The sequence below is a fragment of the Emys orbicularis genome, chromosome 6, assembly GCF_028017835.1.
Source record: "Emys orbicularis isolate rEmyOrb1 chromosome 6, rEmyOrb1.hap1, whole genome shotgun sequence".
Classification (NCBI taxonomy): Eukaryota; Metazoa; Chordata; order Testudines; family Emydidae; genus Emys; species Emys orbicularis.
The window spans coordinates 124,781,370-124,805,194 of NC_088688.1; the positions used below are offsets into that span (position 1 = coordinate 124,781,370).

At 45.8% G+C, this 23,825-nt stretch overlaps 1 protein-coding gene across 1 annotated transcript; it reads left to right on the forward strand.

Annotated features, from left to right (window-relative positions):
• Positions 1–1,275: 1,275 nt before the first annotated feature.
• ZBTB5 (zinc finger and BTB domain containing 5) lies at positions 1,276–22,027 on the forward strand. The gene is made up of 2 exons (XM_065406955.1): positions 1,276–1,300; positions 19,996–22,027. Exon 2 carries the CDS (start codon positions 20,000–20,002, stop codon positions 22,025–22,027), a length of 2,028 nt encoding a protein of 675 aa, XP_065263027.1. The 5' UTR covers positions 1,276–1,300; positions 19,996–19,999.
• The last annotated feature ends 1,798 nt before the right edge of the window (positions 22,028–23,825 follow it).

Below are 23,825 nucleotides of genomic sequence, written 5' to 3' on the forward strand. Positions count from 1 at the left end.
ACTTTTAAACCAAACTTCATACTTTTATATAACTTAAGCATTATACTTAGCTGTATAAAAACTGTTTTCTTAACATGTGTATTAGATAATTTTAACATTATCTTTAATAAAAAATTTAAATCTGTGCTTATTTTTCTCTTGCGGTTTGTCCCAATCAGTACAGTTGGTAGTTACAGTCAGGCCTGAGAATTTTCTCCTGTTTTTAGAATGGGTTGAATTATGCTTCTGGAAGACTTTAACAATCATTTATGGATAGGTTTTTACTTATTTAGTGAAGTGTTGCCAACTCTTGTGATTTTTATCATGCATCTCACAATATTTGATGTTTCAGTTCAAGCCCCAGCTCTTGCAGGCACAGAATGATGTGAAAATCTCAGCTTTCATTTTTATTAAAAAGTAAGTTTGTGGCCTTCACAAGTGCAGGGAACAGCTTGGGAACATGACCTAAGTGCACCCTAAAGGCTCAAAAACCAGAATGCAAAGGAAAATAACCCAATGTTAATTTTTTAAAAGACTCTCATGATTTCTAATACAGCTTCATGATTTTTTTGGAGCCTGACTCATGATTTTTGAACATCTGGGATTGGCAACAGTTCTGCTGTTATAGCCTGCTGGAAACGCCCTGGAGCATTGCTTTCCACGCCCAGGTACCTATGCCGTAGATGAGGGTGTGCACAGTTTCCATCCTACTTTAACAGGCTCTGGGCTCTGATGTGGGGCACTGACTGGTCCTGCAGGGTGGAGGGTGCATAGGGGCCCAGCTCAGGGTGGGATCAGGCCAATGAACATGGGGGAAGGAGGGGGGGGGGAGCCCTAAAGTGGGAGGGCGCTGAAGCTCTTGGGAGGCTGCAGTTCTGCTTGACAGGGAAGGGGGCGCTCCTGAGCCTCAGCCTTGATTGAAATCACATTCTGATTGGTTTATGGAGGGCATGTCCAATCAGCGAGCAGTTTATTGATAAAGCCCCTGGAGCACCGTGGTGGTATCAGCAAACTGGTGGCTGATTGGCTGAGGCTACGCCTCGGGGCGCCAAGGGCAGCGAATGGAGCCCTATGATTGGCTAGGAGTTTCGCATCCCGGGAGGCTGGGGAGCCTTTTTTCTTCTCGTCCCCGCCCACCCCGCTGATTAGCCGCCATACGATGGCGTCACTTCCTGCTGCCGGCGAGGCGGTTGCAGTGTCCGGAGTGGAGGGGGGAGGAGACCGGAGCGAGCTGGAGAGGAACCCGCCGGGGCCGAGAACGACGGGCCCCCCCCGCCCGGAGACGCAGAGCCGCGGGAGGGGAGGGGACTGCACGGCGCAGGTGAGGCAGGCCCGGTGTGGCGGGCGGGAGAGGCTGCGCCGGGGGCGCGCGGGAGACGGGGCGGGCGCGCGCTGTGTTTGGGGTGGTTTGTTCTCTTGTCAGCGCTTGTCTCGCCGATGAGCGGGGAGGGGGGGTTGGGGAGTGAGGAGGGGACCGGGGTCCTGCGCATGCGCCGGGGCCTGGGAGACGGCAAGATTAGTGTCACCGACACTAGACAGTCTGAGCGGGAGGGGCGGGGCCTCGGCCGGCTGGTGAGTGACAGGGCGGCGGGGGGGCCCTCTGGCCAGGGCTCGGGCTGGCACCAGGCCCCCCATACACGCCTCCTCCCCGCAGGGACAGCCTTGCCCGTAGGCCCCCACTGCAGCCTCCGCTCATCCACCCCCCCCTGCAGGGACAGACCCCAACCCGCCCCTACCCCCGCAGGCTGCCCTCATCTGCCCACCCCACCCCCGCAGGCTGCCCTCGTTCTCTGCCCCCGGCTCCCCTGTAGTGACAGATCTGCATGTAGACCCCCACTGCAGCCTTCCCTCATCTACACATCCTCCTGCGGGGACAGACATACCCCAGCCCCCCCAGCTGCCCTCATCTCCCTGCCCCGGCTCCCCTGCAGTGACAGATCTGCATGTAGCCCCCCATTGCAGCCTTCCCTCATCTACACATCCTCCTGCGGGAACAGACATACCCCAACCCCCCAGCTGCCCTCATCGCCCTGCCCCGGCTCCCCGGTAGTGACAGATCTGCATGTAGCCCCGCTACTGCATCCTTCCCTCATCTACACATCCTCCTGCGGGGACAGACATACCCCAACCCCCCAGCTGCCCTCATCTCCCTGCCCCGGCTCCCCGGTAGTGACAGATCTGCATGTAGCCCCCCCACTGCAGCCTTCCCTCATCTACACATCCTCCTGCGGGGACAGACATACCCCAACCCCCCCAGCTGCCCTCATCTCCCTGCCCCGGCTCCCCTGCAGTGACAGATCTGCATGTAGCCCCTCACTGCAGCCTTCCCTCATCTACACATCCTCCTGCGGGGACAGACATACCCCAGCCCCCCTCATCTCCTTGCCCCGGCTCCCCTGCAGTGACAGATGTGCATGTAAGCCCCCCACTGCAGCCTTCCCTCATCTGTCCATCCTGAGCCTTCCCTTCAGGCTCCCATGATCTCCAGACCCTGTCTCCCTCCCCACTCCATGCAGGTTCCCCTGTTGGGAAAAATTGAGTCCCCAAATTTTCCAAGTCTGGGGGTGGGGAGAGCTGTAGTGACATTCCCCCAGGTTGGGTACCCCTGAGCAAGTGTGTGGATTGGGGGGGATGTCTGTAGTGAAAACCACCTGGTCTGAGGATCTGTCTTGTGTACATGGGTGGAATTCATATGGGGAGTGGGTTGGTAGTCACACCTGCAGTCTCTAACCATTTGTGCTGGAAATTCTACCCGAGTGCTCACATTTGTGCAACTTTGTAACAGGTGTTACAACCTGCAGGTTGTAGTAGACACATTGAAAAATAATTATAGGGCCAGGTCTGGTCATTCTGAAGTGAGCAAAGTCTTGCTGACTTCACTGTGGTGGCTACCCCTAGTCCTTGGTTAGTGCTACTGAACCAATTGTGGTTGCATAAGAATACTTAAGTAAATGATAAAAATGTGGTGTGTGCTGTATTAAAAACACAGCTACCGGTTAATGTGTAATTTGCAGAAAACCAACCGGGAGCTTTTTTTTATACTTGTAGCCGCCTTTATGTTGCCATATAGATTTTCTCTTGGCAGATTCAAAAATTTGTCAGCTCACACAAATCTTTCACTTTCAAGACATCATTCATGCCACTGAGACTTCTAAGCCCGGGGGAACGAGGTCTTCCAAAACAGCATTTGACATACTACAGAATCTAGTGAAATGAAGTTGGCATTTGATCTCTGCTGCAAGACTCTATGAAACACTTTTTAAAAAATGTGTGATTCTAAGCAAATCACGTGTTACAAAATCATGTGACCAAGTATGTGAAGCAGAGTTTTCAAAAAAGAACCCTTTGCAGATTTTTTTTTTTAACTTCTTGGATAGTGAACGATAAAAACTGTGAAATCATTCTAAACCTGTACAACTATGAGTGACTTGCTGTTCAAGTAGGTGTGAAACAAGTTTTGGCGTAGCTTAGTTCTTTAGTTCGACTCCAGGTTACCTTTCTAGTGTACCCAAACACTTATAACAGCTATTCCTCTCCCCTTGTTTCCCCCGCACACCTCCCCCACTCCTGGTTTGATTATTTGGAATTTTCAGAGAATAAAAATAATTGTAGGTGACTGTTTTAGAACCTCTGTTGGCTTGCATTTATAACATTGAATGCGTTCTAGCAAGTGTAATGGAAGGTACAACAAATGGTGTAATGTCTTGCAAAACAAACTGCCAAAGTACAAAAAGATATTTGTCTGTAGACGGTATGGAGGTCATTTGGCAACTGCATTTTGTGATTCCCTGTTCTGTTCATTCCCTCTGGGGCACCTGGCATTGGCCACTGTCAGAAGACGGGATACTGGCTAGATGGACCTTTGGTCTGATCCAGTATGGCCATTCTTATGTTCTTTTATTTATATGTTTAGGATCTACGTTTTTTTACACAACAGTACTATCAAAGACAAATTTGGCAAAGGTCAAACTAGTAACCATCTGGCTACTGTTACACTTTGATATAAAATTGAAATATGTAACAAAGCAAAGGGAGCATAGGCAGCCTGTTAGTTGCTACTTTTTTCTTTTAACTTTGTTGTGTCACTGTTTAAATTAGTCAGTGATTGTAACAGTTCGTTATTTCCCATAACTAAAAGTAATTAGTTTAGACATAGCTACATTATTTGAACATATGATAAATAAACTTCTCTTTTAAAAAACAAACTTGTGGCTGATGTTTTTGGAAGAGTTAAGAATTACAAAATTATGGTTGTTACTTCAGCCAAAAATATTTTTATTAATTAGTACATGCTAAAATGTCTGGAATCATATTATGGATTTGTATGAAAGATTGTACAACACAGACTTTCCGTTAATAGTGGTTCAAATTACACTGCCATGAGAAGATATATTCTTGAAATAATTTTAATATGAATAGGTTTGGGGAGGCCAGAAGCAGGGGAATATGTCAAATCTCAGTTAAAATGCAGTATTGATTTGCTGGAGACATGCCTAATTTATAGATAAAATAATCTGCTTTGGAAGTTAAAATCATGAAGGAAATTGATTCAGCCCATGTATCATCTACAGTGGAGAAGGCACAAATAATATTTGTCACTTTGGCCTGCTTTAAATTTTTCTGGTAAAAATGTATTTCTCCATTCTGAGTTAAACTAAATCATCATTGGTTAGATGACTAGAATTAAAAAACAGCATGCAGAGATTTGTAGACTCCATGGCCAGCAGGAACCACTATGATCATCTATTCTGACTTCCTGTTTAACACAGGCCATAGAACTTCCCCAAAATATTTCCTAGGGCAGATCTTTTAGAAAAAACATCCAGTCAGTGTCAGTGATTGAGAATCCACCACGACCCTTGGTAAATTATCCATTGGTTAATTACTCTCACTGTTAAAAACTTACACCTTGTTTCCAGGCTGATTCTAAATTAGCAAGGGTTGAGAGAAGTCATTAGGGTTCTTGAATTTCTAGTAAATGGTAAAGTGAGGTTAATGTGTTAGATTTAGAAGTTTAATGCCCTGTTGGGCAAGATGGTATCATGCTCAGGTATCTGTGGCTGCTCTTTCTCCTGGGATACTTAAATGCAGCTCTCTTTGGCTCCATATGGTATTTGAGGTTTGATTCATGGACAGAGAGGATTGCTTTTAAATGGGAAAGCTAGAAACTGAATTTTCTTTTTGAAGTTGGGGCCTCCATTTGAGAGGTAGGTGGCAGAGAAGCCATCCTATGGATCCGTTCAGCTTTTGCAGATCAAGATGGAGATTGGGAATACAAGTGTCATGTTATGGTGCAGCGGTAGCAAGGCCATAAGAAAAGTTTCATTTTTACTGGAGTGTTAAAGCTTTATTTTTCAGAAATACTGTAAAACTGACAAAACAGAGAAATTAAAACTGACATAGTATCTGAAGTTTTCGTGGTGGTTTGGTGCCGGTCAGGCAGATACAAATGGAATAATAAGACAATAATAATAGAAATGTAGACATGTATATTTCTGTAGAAATATAGAAAAAGGCCACCTAGTCCTCTCCCCGCCCCCGAAGCAGGGTTAAATATATCTAGACTGTCCCTGAGAGCCATTTGTCTAACCTGTTTTTAAAAACCTCCATTGATGGGAATTCCACAACCTCCCGACGTAACTTGTTCCAGTGCTTAACTATCCTTTATAGTTTTGTTATTAGGAAAAACTTTCTATCTAAATATCCCTTGCTGCAAAACTAAGCTGATTACTTCTTGTCCTACCCTTGATGGACTTGGAGAACAATTGATCACTGTCCTCTTTAAAACAACCTTTTTCATATTTAAAAACTCTCTTTTCTAGACTAAGCATGTCATATGAGGAAAGACTGAAAGAATTGGACATTTTTTCCAAACATCTAATTATTTTTTTGCTCTGATCTTGACTCTTTGCAGTTTGTTCTTCTCTTTCCTTAAAAAGTGATGCCCAGAACTGGACACACTACTCCAGCTGAGGCCTCACCAGTGACAAGTAGAGCTGAACAATTACCTCCTGTGTCTTATATATGACACTGCTGTTAATATGTCCCAGAATGATCGCTTTTGAATGTGGCATCCCACTTTTTTATCCCTTTAGACAAGTGTATAAACTCCTTGGATCTGATTTTTGCATCACGCGTTACCCCACATCTGCAGAGTAGGTATTTGTTTCTATTCTTCTTACATAATTTTCACGAGTGTCAGTTTTTATATATGCCAACATAAAATGAACATATTGAGCACTTTTGAAAGTGAATTGCCTGTATAGAACTTAATACGACATAATGTTTCTGCCATCCCCAGATTGTTCTGTAGCAATTAGAGGAAGAGAGAGAGTGCCACTATACTGTTCCCTGACCTGAGAACCAGAGAACATGAGTTCAGATCTCACACAGTGTATAGTTCTGTGCCCTTCACTACCTTTATTATCAACCAAGGCCATGACCCCAACCCTACAAGTCAGTCAAGTATAAGTTGTCACCTGTACCCTACCCCCACACTTTCCCTTTAACAAGTAGATGTTAAAAAAGGTCATTTCAGATGCACTAAGGCCAGGTCTACATTTAGAACTTAGACTGACCTAGCTAAATTGCTCAGAGCTGTAAAAAATTTCACATCCTGGGTGAAGTAGTTAAGTTGACCTAACCCCCACTACAGACATAGCTAGGTAGATGGAAGAATTCTTCTATTGACCTATTACTGCCTCTCAATGGAACAACTCCTGGCAACATAGAAAATGTCTATGCTACAGCAGCTGTAGCTGCTGTAATGTAGAACCCAGGTCTCTAGTATCATAACCCAAATCTTATCCACTCAGCCATGATGCCTTTCAAATTGATTGTTCTTTGTGTTTTTTCTTATCCTATCTCTGAGTATACCACATTGCCGCCTTGAAGTGAGGGATAGAATCTAGGACCCCGGTCTCCAATTTTCTACCACTATTTAGCAAACCCACTGGGAAAGTGTGTGTCAAGTCCCCTTCTAGTGAGTGTTCCCCTACAGGATAGCAATTACACCTGTAAGCCTAGGTGGTAAAGGTCTTGGCTAGGCATTTGCAGTGCTAGGGTTCAAATTGATGACCCAATCGGTGATGTTATGGATGCATTGAGAAAATCTTTTAAAGATAATTTAATTTTCTTAGTGAAAAAACACCTTTTAATTTTTTCCCCTTAAACCATTAGAATCTGTAAACTTTGGTATGATGGGCCAAAATACAAGTGTTTCACATTTCAATCATTTGTCATGCTTTGCTTTCAAGTGTCACATATTGCAGGTTTGAAAGCTGAGAGATACTCTTCACGGGGCAGGGCAAGGGACCTAGAAAAAAGAGGAACACACTATGTAGACCTGCTGCCAGAGTGCAGGCTCGCACACACACTGCTGCTACAGTTGCTTTTGGTTGTGTCAAACCTCCAGAAGTGTATGAGAGGCTGTATTGTATTTCAGGAAGCAAGTGATGATGCTTACTCAGTGGTTCCCAAACTTTAACAGCCCGCGAACCCCTTTCACTAAATTGTGAAATCTCGTGAACCCCCTCCTAAAAATGAATATTTTCAGGGATTTAAGTTTAAATTTCCTCAGTGTGATGGATGCCCCAACTGCCGGGCCCGGAATCTATGAACCTCTGAAAAATATTTTTAATTGAAACTTTTTTTAACGAACATAGAAAAAGCAGAAACCAAAAATGTTTCGTAAAATGTTTTTTTGGCTTTTGTTTTAAAAAAAAAAAAAGGTTTCGAATAAAAATAAATTCATTTTTGGTTTTCAAAAATCAGAAAATGTTTCATGAAAACAGTTTTTGAAAATGGACCATTTTTCCGTTTCAGTTTTTTGTAAATTTTTCTTGGGGAATTTTGAAAAATGTGAAAAAAATTCAAAACTGTTCTTTTGAATACCTGTTTAGCTTCTCCCTCCACGCAATTGCTAGAGATAATAAAGTATCTGATTTCCTGCACCCAACCTTAGAGCGAGAACTCTGTTTTTCTCCGACACAGCAATGCATAGTTTATCAGTCAAAGGGAAGCTCTGTGAAGGAGTAAGCACAGTGGTTCCCAAAGTGGGGTTCGCTTGGTATTTTTCACCCACCTCTAGTTTAGGGTGAGGTTGTGGCTGGTGGTAACAAGGAGGGCTGTGGTTCTGGCTTTAGATGAGATTTGGCAAATTCCTGGAGCTCGGGCTGGGGTTCGGGCTGCCGGCTCCCCCACTGACGGGGGCGGGGCTCGGGCTGCCAGCCCCTACTGCCCGGCCCCCCTCTCCCTGGGGCTCGGGCTGCCAGCCCCGCGCAGAGCGCTGGGGTTCAGGCTGCCGGCTCCCCTGCTGATGGGGGCAGGGCTCGGGCTGCTGGCCCCAATTGCCCGGCCCCGCTCTCCCTGGGGCTCAGGCTGCCAGCCCTGCGCGGAGCGCTGTGGTTCGGGCTGCCGGCTCCCCCACTGACCGCCGGGACTCGGGCTGCCTGCCCCAACTGCCCGGCCCCGCTCTCCCTGGGGCTGGGGCTGTCGGCTCCCCCGCTGACAGGGGAGGGCTAGGGCTGCTGACTCAAACTGCCTGCTCTCCCCAAGGGTCGGGCTGCCGGCCCCCCCGCTGACAGGGGAGGGGCTCGGGCTGCCGGCTCAAACTGCCCGCTCTCCACGAGGCTTGGGCTGCCGGCTCCTTGGCTGACAGGGGAGGGCTCGGGCTGCCGGCTCCCCCGCTGACAAGGGAGGGCTTGGGCTCGGGCTGCCGGCTCAAACTACCCAGCCCCGCTCTCCCTGGGACTCGGGCTGTCTGCCCTGCAACTGGGTCCCAGCAGAGTCCTCTGGCCGCCATTAATGAAATTTTTCTTTCGAACCCCCTGAAACGTTCTGCGAACCCCCAGGGGTTCGCGAACCCCACTTTGGGAACCACTGTGCTTACTCCTTCACAGAGCTTCCCTTTGACTGATAAACTATGCATTGCTGTGTCGGAGAAAAACAGAGTTCTCGCTCTAAGGTTGGGTGCAGGAAATCAGATACTTTATTATCTCTAGCAATTGCGTGGAGGGAGAAGCTAAACAGGTCTCTCAAAAGATAAACAATTAGAGCCAACATTTATACCTTTTGTTACATACAATGATGAGCAACAGTTGCATTTTGTTTATACATAGGTCATCCTGATATCTTATTTTTCTCACCTCTATTTAGACTATAGTCTACATTCCATACTTATCTAACACAAGGTCGCAACAACTTCTCACACAGTTCTTTCCCACTCGCCTCACACAATCCTCGCTTCTACAAGACTCGCGTTATTAGGGTTACAGCTAGCCTGACTCTTGCTCACAGAAGAGATTGTTTGCATTGAAATCCCCTTCAAATCCCTGTCAGTTCCTGCTCTACTTCCACAGCTGTTAATTACAGTAGATTGCGTTTGGAGTCCGTACTTGCAGTAACTTTTAAATGGTGATAAAATATTAGGGACAAAAGCTCTCCTGAGCCTTTTCTGCAGGGTCAAGGTGGCAGGAGCAGCGTTGGCAGTGCAGCTTATCCCTCTGATTGCCAAGCAACTGCAGCTCACCCTCCCTGATACTGGGGAGTTAACCACTGAGCTACACCAACTACCAACCCTGTATTTAAAAAAAACTCAAACCACAACACCCTAGGAAAGTCCCACAAACTTCATTTAGTAATAAGGTTGTCAGTTTGATTGTTTGGGTACATATTGCTTCTCCTTATCTGTTGGAGGTGGAAGTGAAAACCTGATGGAGTTTCTGACAGTGTTCTTGGCAGTGTGAAGGTGACAGAGAATACAGGAGATGATTCCCTTACCTTATTTCCATGCTTTTAAGGTGTTTGGATGGACGGGGTATGTCCAGACGCAATCTTAGCTGTCACTAAATTAAGCTTTTTTGTGTGTTTAACCAGAATATAACTTTAGAACTAATGACCTGTTTAACTCTTTGTTTAAAGAGTTAAAATTCACTGAAAATGTCAACTTCTTTAAGATTTTTCTCCATGGCTTATTAAATAAAATCCAACTGTTGAGGGACGAAAAGGAGAAAAAAGCATTTTTGATTTTTACATGAATGACGCTTTTACTATTTAAGTACCTGGATTAAGTGTCTATTACGGCCTCCAAAGAAGTTTTCTATGGGTTTTGGTAAGTTTGGCACAACAGTTGAACACAATACAAATACATTCTAATGTGGTGAAATACAACCTTGATGCTTGAGTTCTTTAATATAATTTGGGCATCTTTTCATATATGAATTGTGTGCTAGGGATCCTTACCGATTTGGTGTCTGACACATCAAATATATTTTAAATATTGAAGGTTTAGGGAGGTGGGGAGGGAGTGAGTCCAAGTAGTAAACTGCCAGCTGTTGGCTGGCAAGCAAGAAGCAACCCAATTGTAATACTGGTCATGACTTAGAGTGTTATTACTTGTGTACCAAGCTCCCTTTGATATTCAGTTTAACTATGGCATATCTGAGACAGTTGACACTAGGGCCATGTCTACACTACCCCTTATGTCGGCAAAACGTGTGTCGCTCAGGGGTGTGAAAAAAACACACCCCGAGGGACATAAATTTTGTGGGCATAAGCGCTCGTGTGCACAGCGCTGTGTCAGTGGGAGTCTCTCTCCCTCCAACATAGCTACCGCTGCTTGTTTAGGTGGTGGTTTTATTATGTCGATGGGGGAAGCTCTCTCCAATCGGCATAGAGCAGCTACACGAGCAAACTTACAGTGGCACAGCTCCATCGGTACAGCTGTGCCACTGTAAGCTTGCTAATGTAGACATGGCCTCCGCAAAAACATAGTCCATCACACTATAAATGCATTCTTTAACAGATGTCAAATTTGGGGGGGAGGGGAGGGGACGACTATAGGTTCAGTTTGTAATCTTTGTTTGGACCAGTACTTTCAGTTATGATCGGATATGTCCAAAAGGATAGTTGGTGTAATAACTTTGAATGTCTTTTTAATTCTCACACTGGCTTTGGACACAGCAGTAAAAGAAATAGACTGTGATTAAAACCTATTTGTAAGTTTTCAGCTTTTGGAAGAAGCTATCCTTTTAAGTTGACATGAGTCATTCCTCTAAAAAACAAGCATAGATATATTAAAATGGAAAAAGTAATGTTTTTATGTGGGTTTTTTTAATTTGGCCCTGAAACAAGTATTCATCCATTGGGAATCTTTCAGACTAGCTTTGTTTTTTGTTTTTTTAACTTCAGGCTTGTCTAATGAGGTCAAATTCCTTTTACCCATCTTCGGTTTAGAAGTGAAGTCAGTAAAGTTCATACCTGATATTTATTGCCTATATCAAAATAAATTGCTTTGTCTCATTTATATCAGAATGCATGAATCTGGAATTCTGTACACGCATAATGCACTTAGTGCATGACTCTCTAGATGCATATGAGAATATTCAAATACGTGGTTTGAGTCTTACATGACATTTTGAAATAAATGCATGGAAATGTAAGCCAATGTAAACATTAACTCTTTAAATTAGGAGGCTGTCTCTTAATTTTGACTCCTTTCCCAAGATATATGTTTCTGTGATTTGCCAGTCCTGTCTTAGCTGTTTCTATAGGGTCTGGTAATCTCTGTCCTATAATATGCTGCAATATTACTATTGGTCTGTTTCTTTAAAAAAAACCTCCTGTTATCTTCTTAATCAGAAAGGTACAGATAGGCAATTTTCCCACTTTCTAAGGCAAGGGTCAGTCTATAACACACTGAGATATTGTTTAACTTTTCAATTGTAGTAACGGAAACGTAAAATCCCAAACCTTACCCACACTTCTTGTTGAACAGTGCTCATGTTGCTAAGCATGCAACACAGTTTGGGTCCTGAGCTAGCAGGACCAGAAAGATCAGTGGAAAAAGTATTTACAGAGAAGATAGGACCTTGCTCTTAAGGTTTGCTAAATGTTTTTCTCCTGGATCTTACTACCATTTGTTTTTCCTTTTTCACTGGAGGAAGCAGAGTGCATACTGTCCACTTCTGGCTCCGGTATGTCACTAGACATACAGCACAGATGAAAAATTTATTGGACACTTGCTAGCTAGAGGCTCATGTGAGTTGGGGGAATTCCAGAGCCCCGGCTGGAATTTAAAGGGCCCGGTGCTCCAGCTGCTGTGGGGAGCCCTGGTCCCTTTAAATCACCACCGGGGAGCTCTGGCAGCCGGGCTCGGGCGGTGATTTAAAGGGCCTGCGGCTCCACACAAATTCAGATATAACGCGGTAAAGCAGCGGGGTTCGGGTGGCGCTTTAAAGGGCCCGGGACTCCCCGCTGCTTTACCGCGTTATATCCGAATTCGTGTTCTGTCAGGTCGCGTTCTATCAGGGTAGAGGTGTATAAACAGGAGAGTATCAAGTAGGAGTAAGGAGGGTTTTGTTACCTCTGTATTTGGCTCTGGTGCAACTGCTACTGGAATACTGTGTCCAGTTCTGATGTCTACAGTTCAAGAAGGATGTTAATAAATTGGAGAGGGTGCAGGGAAGAACCAAAAGAATGATTAAAAGATGGAAAATTATGCCTTAGATTAAAGTGAAATATTCAAGGAGCTCAATTTATTTTGTGTTTCTAAGAGAAGGTTAAAGGGTGACTTAAACACGGTTTATAAGTACCCTACATGGGGAGCAGAAATTTGATGGTAAAGGGCTCTTCAGTCTAACAGACATAATATAACAAGATCCAGTGACTGGAAGTGGGAGCTAAACAAGCTTAGGTTAGAATAAAGGAACACATTTTTAACAGTAAGGGTAACTGACCGCTAGAATAGCTTACCAAGGGTTGTGGTGGATTCTCCATCGTTGGCAATTTTAAAATCAAGATTGGGTGTTCTTCCTAAAAGATGCTCTCATTCAAACAGGAATTAATTTAGGGAAGCCTTATGGCCTGAGTTATGCAGGAGGTTATAATCTATTAATGTGTGGTCCTAGTCTTCATTTAACAAACCCTGCACTTAATACAAAATTATCAATTTCCTCATGTGCATTTCTGTGGTGCTCTCCATAACATCTGTGAACTTCAGAAACATTAATGTCTTCATAATACCCCTATGAGGTAAAGGCCAAAATTGTCAAGTGTCTATTATTTTTGGGTGCCCAGCTTGAAACCCTAGGGCTTTCAGAGTACTCAGCATTTTTTATTACACTTTATATGTTCAGAGCACAGCTCCACTTGACTATAGTTGCAGTTGTGAATGCTTAGCAAATCTGGTGGCAGGAGTTTTGGTTTGGGCATTCAGAAAATGAGGAACCCACAATTAGAAGACAGCTGTGAATATTTTGACTTACATGACTTGTCCAGCATCACACAGGAACTCTGTGGCAGAGGCAGGGATAGAATTCAGTTCTCTAGAGTGGCTTTTAGCATCCTTAACCATTAGAATATCCTTTCTCTTCCTACAGTCCCCTGCCACATTCACTGAGTACCTTCCAACTTCTGCAACAAATGAAGCATGTGCCCTACAGGCAACAGCCTAATTCACTATGCAACCCTGATTCATTCCCAGAGCACTGTCCGTCCAATCTGTGCACTGAATGAGATGGGGTCCTGTGGTAAAAGTGTAGTGTGTGATCATGTAATTAAAAACTCTCATAATGCATAAACACACAAAGGAGCTGAATTGTGCAACCTTGATTTGAGCATTTCCTAATTTTTTGAGTGCTTGACTGCAACCTTTACATTTTTCTAAGGTGGATCTTATGTGACTTCCAATTTTTTTTAAATTTGGTTCCACATAATACAAATTAAATACACACATACGCTGACCCTCAAATTAGGTCAGTAATAGGGTTTGGACCTTTATATCCACAGCACAGTCCTCTACCACTTGAGCTAATGGAGTAACCGGGAGTGGTAGTATGCTGTTATCTTTGCTGATAGCAGAGGAATGCAGAGACTGAAAACTCCTGGGTTAAATCCAGGTTTTTGTGGGGGAGTGTTATCTAGTGGTTATAGATCCTTCTGTCTATCCCCCCTTCTCCTCTCTACCCCTCCCTCTCTTCTATCCAATCCACTTGGCTCTTGCCCCCACCACACACCCCTGCCACCTTTCTGCCTTCTGATTTGTGCAACACCCCTCCTTATTCCTCACCCCTCTGCATTTTTGGTAGGCAACTTCTTCCTTCGTGCTACCTGGGTGCCAGCATAGGGGCCATTGAGAACACAGGCAAGACAGGCTTCCTGCTCTCAGTTCTCTTGGCTGCTGGGAGGAGCAATTTCAAGGAAAGACATGGGCTGGAGCATGCTCAGTGAAGATGAAATCTTAAGAGTGTGGCAGTTAAATTCTCTGAACAAGTCTGTATTGACCATGTGCTGACGGAGATTTTGTAGAGCATGGCCATGCTTGGGTGAATTTTTACTGGGACTGCAAAAAGCACATCTCTAACCTCCTCGCCCTCCCACCCCCGGTCAAACTTCACACCCTTTGGCCTTGGCTACACTTGGGGATTCACAGCGCTGCCGAGGGGAGTAGCTTGCAGCGCTGTGAGGGAGCGTGTAGCGCTGCAGGCGCTGATTACACTGGTGCTTTACAGAGCTGCACTCGCTGCGCTCGGGGGGGGGGGGGCGTTTTCACACCCCTGAGCGCAACAAGTTGCAGCGCTGTACAGCGCCAGTGTAGCCAAGGCCTTTCTTCAAAGTATGGAGGTGCTAGAGATTTTCAGGGAAATGGTTGCAATAATTTGTTTTTGTTTTTTTAGTACGAGGAAACAACATATTTTCTCCTAATCTCAGGGTATGTCTACACTACGAGAGTAGTTCGATTTTACTTAAATTGAATATGTGGAATCGATATTACAAAGTCAAACGTGTGTGTCCACACTAAGGACAGTAATTCGACTTTGTGAGCCCACACTAACGGGGCGAAGCGTCGACATTGGAAGCGGTGCACTGTGGGCAGCTATCCCACAGTTCCCACAGTCCCCGCTGCCCATTGGAATTCTGGGTCGATCCCCCAATGCCTTCTGGGGAAAAAAATGTGTGAGGGTGGTTTTGGGTAACTGTCGTCATCCAACCGTCACTCCCGCCCTCCCTCCCTGAAAGCGCCGGCGGGAAATCAGTTCGCGCACTTTTCTGGTCAGTGACAGCGCGGACACCACAGCACTGCGAGCATGGAGCCCGCTGCGACCATCGCTGCAGTTATGGCCGTTATCAACACCTCGCACCTTATCATCCACCTTTCCCAGAGGCAGATGCTGAGAAATCAGGCGAGGAGGCTACGGCAGCGCGGTGAGGACCTGAAGTCTGAGAGTGGCACAGACCTGTCACAAAGCACGGGACCCCGCGCTGAGGACATCATGGTGGCAATGGGTCATGTTGATGTTGTGGAACGGCGATTCTGGGCCCGGGAAACAAGCACGGACTGGTGGGACCGCATAGTGCTGCAGGTCTGGGATGAATCCCAATGGCTGCGAAACTTTCGCATGCGGAAGGGGACTTTCCTGGAACTTTGAGTTGCTGTCCCCTGCCCTGAAGCGCAAGGACACCCGGATGCGAGCAGCCCTGAGTGTCCGGAAGCGAGTGGCCATAGCCCTCTGGAAGCTTGCAACGCCGGACAACTACCAGTCAGTCGCGAACCACTTTGGCGTGGGCAAATCTACCGTGGGGGTTGTTGTGATGCAAGTAGCCAACGCAATCGTTGAGCTACTGCTCTCAAAGGTAGTGACCCTGGGAAACGTGGAGGTCATCATAGATGGCTTCGCCGCGATGGGATTCCCAAACTGTGGTGGGGCTATAGATGGAACTCACATCCCTATCCTGGGACCGGACCACCAGGCCAGCCAGTACATTAACCGAAAGGGCTACTTTTCAATGGTGCTGCAAGCACTGGTGGACCATAGGGGACGTTTTACAAACATCAACGTCGGATGGCCGGGCAAGGTTCATGACGCTCGTGTTTTCAGGAACTCTGGTCTGTTTAGACGGCTGCAGGAAGGTATTTACTTCCCGGACCACAAAATAACTCTTGGGGATGTGGAGATGCCTATAGTCATCCTCGGGGACCCAGCCTACCCGCTAATGCCCTGGCTCATGAAGCCCTATACAGGCGCCCTGGACACTGAAAAAGAACTCTTCAACTACCGGCTGAGCAAGTGCAGAATGGTGGTGGAGTGTGCTTTTGGACGTCTCAAGGGGAGATGGAGAACCTTACTGACTCGCTCTGATCTCAGCGAAACCAATATCCCCATTGTTATTGCAGCTTGCTGTGTGCTCCACAATCTGTGTGAGAGCAAGGGGGAGACCTTTATGGCAGGGTGGGAGGTTGAGGCAAATAGCCTGGCTGCTGATTACGCCCAGCCAGACAGCCGGGCGATTAGAAGAGCCCAGCGGGACGCGCTGTGCATCCGGGAGGCTTTGAAAGCTAGGTTCCTGAGTGAGCAGGGTAACCTGTGACTATTAAGTTTGTTTACAGAGAAGCTGAACCTGCCCCCGTTTCTTTACCCAGTAAATGTTCACTAATCTCTCCAGTTACATACCCCGTTCACCCCGTTCCCCCCCTTCCAACACACGTTTAAAAATAAAATCACTTGAAATTTGTTAATGAACACCGTTTTCTTTATTACTGTTTTCGCGGGAAAGTGTTGAACCTGGGACGCAGACTGTGGTGGGGAGCGGGTGTAGTGTAGTGATGCAAAGGACGCTTCTAAACTCCAGGAATGACAGGCTCCGCACTGGTGGACTGGTTGTTTCAACGAAGCCTGCCACCCCTCCTGTTCGGGACTCTGTGTGTGGGGGCTATGTGACTTTGTGGCAGGGGGAGGACGGTTACAGATCCCCTGCTGCGTGGCTCTGTGATCCAGGATAAGGACCGCTGCATAAGATCTCTAACCGCCCTCCCCCGCCACAAAGTCACATAGCCCCCCCCCCCCCCCCGAACATGAAAACCACCTCCCAGACTGACCAGGGTAACTAGTGAATGCAATGTGTGTGTGCCCTGCTGCTGAACCTGCCCCCGCGTCTGTACCCTGGTAAAGGTGACTGTCCTGTCCAATTACCAACCCCCTTCCCCCCCCTTCAAACAGACTCTCCTCTAAAAGAACATGATGGAAACAGTAATTAACAGAAATGTATTTTTTATTAGCAACTACACATGAAACTGAGGGATGAAACTGGGACGGGGGCTTGGGTGAGGCGGGAAGGAAAGGACTTATCAAATTTTGGGGAATGAGAGCCTTCTGGTACTTGAGCAGTCTGCAGGGGTGGAGTGAGAGTTTTCACGGACTCTGCCGCCCCTCCTTCTTGGGACTTTGGGTGAGGGGGGTATGGGACTTTGTGGCGGGGGAGGGCGGTTAGAGAGAGACTGCAGCGGGGCTCTGTCCTCCTGCCTCCGGTCCTGCAGAACATCCACAAGGCGCCGGAGCATGTCCGTTTGCTCCCTCATTAGTCCAAGCAGCGTTTGAGTCGCCTGCTGGTCTTCCTGCCGCCACCTCTCCTCCCGTTCCATGTGTGATCGGTGGATTTGGGACAAGTTCTCCCTCCACTGGGTCTGCTGGGCTGCCTGGGCTCGGGAGCAGCCCATAAGTTCCGAGAACATGTCCTCCCGTGTCCTCTTCTTCCTACGCCTAATCTGCGCTAGCCTCTGGGAGTGTGATGCCAGGGTAGTTCGGGAGACAGTCGCAGCTGTGGGATGGGGAAAAAGGGAGTGAATTCCTCAGAAAGATACATTTTGGGGTGAACAAAGAACATAGTCTTTCTCTGTGAACAAGACCATGCACAGCACCTATCACATGCGCACTCAGGACAAGGTCGAATTTTTGGCCTTCGCATTCAGTGCCTGGGGTCTTGCAGTGCAGATCAGACAAGCGGGGCAGGACAGCGGAATTTGGGTAACAGGCTGACATGGTAAGCCGTAGACTTGTGGCTGCTTAAAACTTCAATAATTGCACTGGCCTCCTTTCACGTTCAAAGCAATGCCAGTCCCTGCTGCCAGCAATCCGGCAAGCATGAACTCTGCCCCTGTCCCACCCCCTCGCGGCTGTCCCAGGGAAAGATCCCTGTATGCTGCTCCTCTCCCGCCTCCACCGCGTGGCTGTAAACCGCCGGTTACAGTTCTGTAAAGGAACAGGCAAGCAGTCCCAATACTAACATTCCCCTACCTAATTCAAAGCAGGTCACCATGAGCGACATCACTCTGATGAGGATTTCAGAGACGGAGAAAGAACGGATGCTTCGGGAAAGCCTGCAAAGACCAGGGCCGTATGCCGCCATGCTCTGCAAGGCAATGATACCCGAGTACTTGATTGTCTCCTGGTGCGGAAACGTTTCCTACCACGGAGGACCCAATAAGGCCGCTCTCCCCAGGAACCTGATGCAAAGGCTTTCCAATTACCTCCAGGAGAGCTTCGTGGAGATGTCCTAGGAGGATTTCTGCTCTATCCCCGGACATATAGACCGGATTTTACTGTAGCTGCACTGGCAGGGACTAAACAGTAGAGCGCCTAGGGCAAAACAATCATGCTAAACCGGACATTGTTAGATTTTTTTCCCCAGTAGTTGCACTGCCAAGGACTGAAACGTTAAGCGCCTAGGGCAAAGTAATCATGAAAAACCCATTGTTAATATTGTTAATATTCCTGTTCTGTTAAAAATAAATGTTTACATGTTTAAAACACTTACTGACTGATCCTTCCCCTGATTCTGTGTCCGGGTTAACGCCTGGGGACGGTTGGTAGGGGATCTCTGTAAGGGTGATGAAGAGATCCTGGCTGTCGGGGAAATCAGCGTTGTAAGCGCTGTCGACTGCCTCGTCCTCCTCATCTCCTTCCTCATCTTCCCCGTCCGCTAACATGTCCGAGGAACCAGCCGTCGACAATATCCCATCCTCGGAGTCCACGGTCAGTGGTGGGGTAGTGGTGGCGGCCGCACCTAGGATGGAATGCAGTGCCTCGTAGAAACGGGATGTCTGGGGCTGGGATCCGGAGCGTCCGTTTGCCTCTTTGGTCTTCTGGTAGCCTTGTCTCAGCTCCTTGATTTTCACGCGGCACTGCGTTGCATCCCGGCTGTATCCTCTCTCTGCCATGGCTTTAGAGATCTTCTCGTAGATCTTTGCATTCCGTCTTTTCGATCGCAGCTCGGAAAGCACGGACTCATCGCCCCACACAGCGATCAGATCCAAGACTTCCCGATCAGTCCATGCTGGGGCCCTCTTTCTATTCTGAGATTGCACGGCCATCTCTGCTGGAGAGCTCTGCATCGTTGCCAGTGCTGCTGAGCTCGCCACGATGTCCAAACAGGAAATGAGATTCAAACTGGCCAGACAGGAAAAGGAATTCAAATTTTCCCGGGGCTTTTCCTGTGTGGCTGGTCAGAGCATCCGAGCTCGGACTGCTGTCCAGAGCGTCAACAGAGTGGTGCACTGTGGGATAGTGCTATTACTGTGGATTTCCATCCACACCTAGCCTAATTCGACATGGCCATGTCGAATTTAGCGCTACTCCCCTCGTTGGGGAGGAGTACAGAAGTCGAATTTAAGAGACCTCTATGTCGAACTAAATAGCTTCGTGGTGTGGACGGGTGCAGAGTTAATCCGATGTAATGGTGCTAAATTCGACAAACTCCTAGTGTAGACCAGGCCTCATTCTCAAACTGCTGAACTGTTTTAGACTAAACTTTGCTGGAAAGTATTTGCTATGGGAGAGATCAGGCATGGGAATTTCAGCCTGAAGGGTTAAAGTTTGAAGTTATAAGCAACTGAAAGTAGGGTCTTTATAGTGGAAGATATTCGACACCTTTAACTATAGGTTGTGTTATCAGCTCAGCCTATAGTATGTTTGATACTTTGCTGGGAAGTACATTAGAGAAAATCCTGAAAAAAGAATGAATCTAGCAGAAGCTGCAGTTTTTCTATGCTCCTTCACAAAGTTGCCAGCATAAGTATTATAGTAATATGGTGGTGGTAAGTAAAAGATCAGTTATTGACAGTTTGCCTCTGAGCCACCTGCATTCAAATTTTAAACCCTGGTTCATTGTGATAAAAATAGAACATCAGCCATTTTTGTCTTACATTTTCCTCTTTTTTTTTTTTTTTATTTTATTTTGTAGGATCATGGATTTTCCAGGACATTTTGAGCAAATCTTTCAACAGCTAAACTACCAGCGTCTTCATGGTCAACTTTGTGACTGTGTCATTGTGGTGGGGAACAGGCATTTCAAAGCCCATCGCTCTGTTTTGGCAGCATGCAGCACACATTTTCGAGCTCTCTTTACTGTGGCAGAGGGAGACCAGACCATGAACATGATCCAGCTGGACAGTGAGGTAGTAACAGCTGAGGCCTTTGCTGCTCTGATTGACATGATGTACACCTCCACACTCATGCTTGGAGAGAGCAATGTTATGGATGTCTTGCTGGCAGCTTCTCACTTACATTTGAACTCTGTTGTTAAAGCATGTAAACACTACCTTACTACAAGGACGCTGCCAATGTCGCCACCTAGCGATAGAGTTCAAGAACAAAATGCACGCATGCAAAGATCTTTCATGCTTCAGCAGCTTGGACTGAGTATAGTGAGCTCTGCATTAAATTCCACCCAGAGCGCAGAGGAACAACAAAATACTATGAGCTCATCAATGAGAAGTAACATAGAACAACGCACTACTTTTCCGATTCGGCGTCTCCACAAACGGAAACAGTCTTCTGAAGACCGGGCCAGACAGCGAATCAGGCCTACCATAGACGAGTCCATCATTTCAGATGTTGTCCCAGAGAGCGGGCAGTCGGTAGTTCATTCACGGGAAGAATTTTTTTCACCAGATTCACTGAAGATTGTGGACAATTCTAAAGCTGATGTTGTGACTGATAATCAAGAGGATAACACCATTATGTTTGATCAGTCTTTTGGTCCCCAAGAAGATGCCCAAGTGCCCAGTCAGTCTGACAACAGTGGAGGAAACATTTCGCAAATGTCCATGGCATCTCAAGCAACACAAGTGGAAACTAGCTTTGACCAAGAAGCTACTTCTGAGAAAAACAACTTTCAGTGTGAAAATCCAGAGATCAGTCTAAATGAAAAAGAACATATGAGGGTGGTGGTTAAATCCGAGCCCTTGAGTTCCCCAGAGCCTCAAGATGAAGTGAGTGATGTCACTTCCCAAGCAGAAGGCAGTGAGTCTGTTGAAGTGGAAGGAGGAGGAGTCAGTGCAGAAAAGATAGAACTGAGTCCGGAAAGTAGCGATCGTAGCTTTTCTGACCCCCAATCTAGTACTGATAGGGTTGGTGACATCCATATTTTGGAGGTGTCGAATAACCTGGAACACAAGTCTACTTTCAGTATCTCAAATTTTCTGAATAAGAGCCGAGGTGGCAATTTTGGTGCTAATCAAAATGATGACAACATTCCAAATACAACCAGTGACTGCAGAATGGATGGAGATGCCTCTTATTTAATGAGTCCAGAGTCTGGGCCTACTAATGGCCATTCCTCTGCTACTGTCTCTCATGTGGAGAATCCATTCAATGAACCTGCAGACTCTCACTTTGTTAGACCTATGCAGGATGTAATGGGTCTTCCATGTGTACAGACTTCTGGATACCGGGCAGCAGAACAGTTTGGGATGGACTTTCCAAGGTCTGGCTTGGGACTACACTCTTTATCAAGGGCAATGATGGGCTCTCCAAGAGGTGGAGCTAGTAACTTTCCCGGCTACCGTCGCATAGCCCCCAAAATGCCTGTTGTGACCTCTGTTAGGAGCTCCCAAATGCAAGATAGTACATCTAATTCCCAGTTAATAATGAATGGGACCAGTTCCTCTTTCGAAAATGGGCATCCTTCCCAGCCTGGTCCACCACAGTTGACCAGGGCATCTGCTGATGTTCTTTCAAAATGTAAGAAGGCCTTATCTGAGCACAATGTCTTGGTTGTAGAAGGTGCTCGCAAATATGCCTGTAAAATCTGCTGCAAGACTTTCTTGACCTTAACAGACTGTAAGAAGCACATCCGTGTGCACACAGGAGAAAAGCCTTATGCCTGTTTAAAGTGTGGCAAACGGTTCAGCCAGTCCAGCCATTTGTATAAACATTCCAAAACTACTTGCCTCCGGTGGCAGAGCAGCAACCTGCCCAGCACTTTGCTTTAATCTTCCCCCCCAAGCCCATACAAATAATGCCCATACAGATTGTAAGAACACGAACTGAACTATGTCTGGAATATTAACACTAGTTTGTTCAAGACTGCAGGTTAAGAAGCTGCCCTTGTAGTAAACACTTAAGTGTGATCATGTCTCCCCCAAACCTCTCCCTCTCCCCCCCCCCCCAAAATGTCTTGGTCCTGTAAAATGGGGATAATACCATACCTACCTCACAGGGGTGTTGTGAGGCTTAAACAACTGTTTGGAAGCGCTTTGAGATGCTCTGAAGGAGGCACTATAGAAGTATTAAGTATTATTATTATTGTGTAAATGCAGGTCTTGGGCTCATGGGGATGCAATCCCTAAAACCAAGTAGTTCCTGTGCTGGGGGGGGAGGTGGGAGGGAAGAAATAGGAGGGGATGGGTGAAAATGTAGCCAGCTCCTAATTATGTTAAAGTAGCACGTTTCAAAGATGAGAAACTGAAGTGCAAATTCTTTTTTAGGAATTTTGTAAAATTGTGAAAGTGTTTAAATAAATAACCTGTAAAATAAGTTGATACATTATGTGTATGAACAAAAATGCAAAGAGCTCTTTACTGTTACTAATGCAGATTGCATATCCTTAAAGAAAAACAATCTTGGATACACCTGTCTACCACAAAATGCTTTAAAATGTTAATTATGAAAATAGTTGTAGGGGTTCTGAATGTATTTTTGGCTGTTTTCCTGTAATGGACACCGTAATGAAGGTGCTTACCTTGAGTCCAAGACAAGTAGCGTTTGGACTGTTAGATGTGTATATATAGTTTGAATACAGCAAGATCTCCTAGGTGTTTCACCATTTTTTTTCCTGTAAAAACTTGTAATGAGTGATAAGTGACGTACTGTTTCTGTATGTGCTATTCTTAGCAGTATTTTAACCAACTTGTATTTCATATGTTAAAATTCCATATACATAGATGTCTGAAAAGAGTTCGTTATTGTCGACTTTATTTTAAATGGGAGATATGATTTGTGGTGGCTTCTTTTATTGTGTAAGATAGTCTCTTACCCTTTCCAGATGCTGACAGTCCATCTGATCCAAGTCATTGTGTAAGCAGACTATCCTTTTCTGATGCTCTTATCTTCAGGCTTTTTAATTTCCTTTTCCATATACTTATTGTCCTCCCAACCATGGATGACTTTGATCTGAGGAACAGTCAGGAATGAGAGCCTGTCTTGCCATATTCATATGCCTCTCTGTATAAATGTAGCGGTTGACTCTAATTCTTCAATTTAGAGAAGTATCATAAATGTACTTTCCCACAAGTAAAAATCCAACACAAATTTAATTTAAAAAATAGCACTGTACACCTTGTAAAACAAGTTCAGTAATCTCTGTTTCCCTTGAATCTCACAGATCTTATTTTAATTTCCTCTTCTTTGATACCATTGTAACGAATACTCTTTGCAGTTGTGGTTTGTTTTGGTTTTTTTGGTTTTTTTTTTTAAGATGCACATGAACTAACTCCTGGAGTTCAACAAACTGGGTTTCTATTAACATTTTGGAGCACTTCTACTGACCAGTGTTACTTTGTTTATGCAGAATCTCAGTTAGTGCTTCAGCACATCTGTCATATCCAAAGGAGACAGATCATGAGCATCTAATATAGCTAATCTGCAGCAGCAGCAGTGGGGGCTATTTTTAATATTAAAAAAAGCATTTGCAAACTTCCCAACTTCCTCATCTTTAATCTGTTATGTAGCAAACTCATTCTGTGTGGTGTTACTGTCTGACTTTGATTAAACCTTTGCTATTTTTTAATA

Bases quoted from the DNA above. Each gene is read 5' to 3' on its own strand.
- ZBTB5 (XM_065406955.1), top strand. From the start codon at position 20,000: ATGGATTTTCCAGGACATTTTGAGCAAATCTTTCAACAGCTAAACTAC.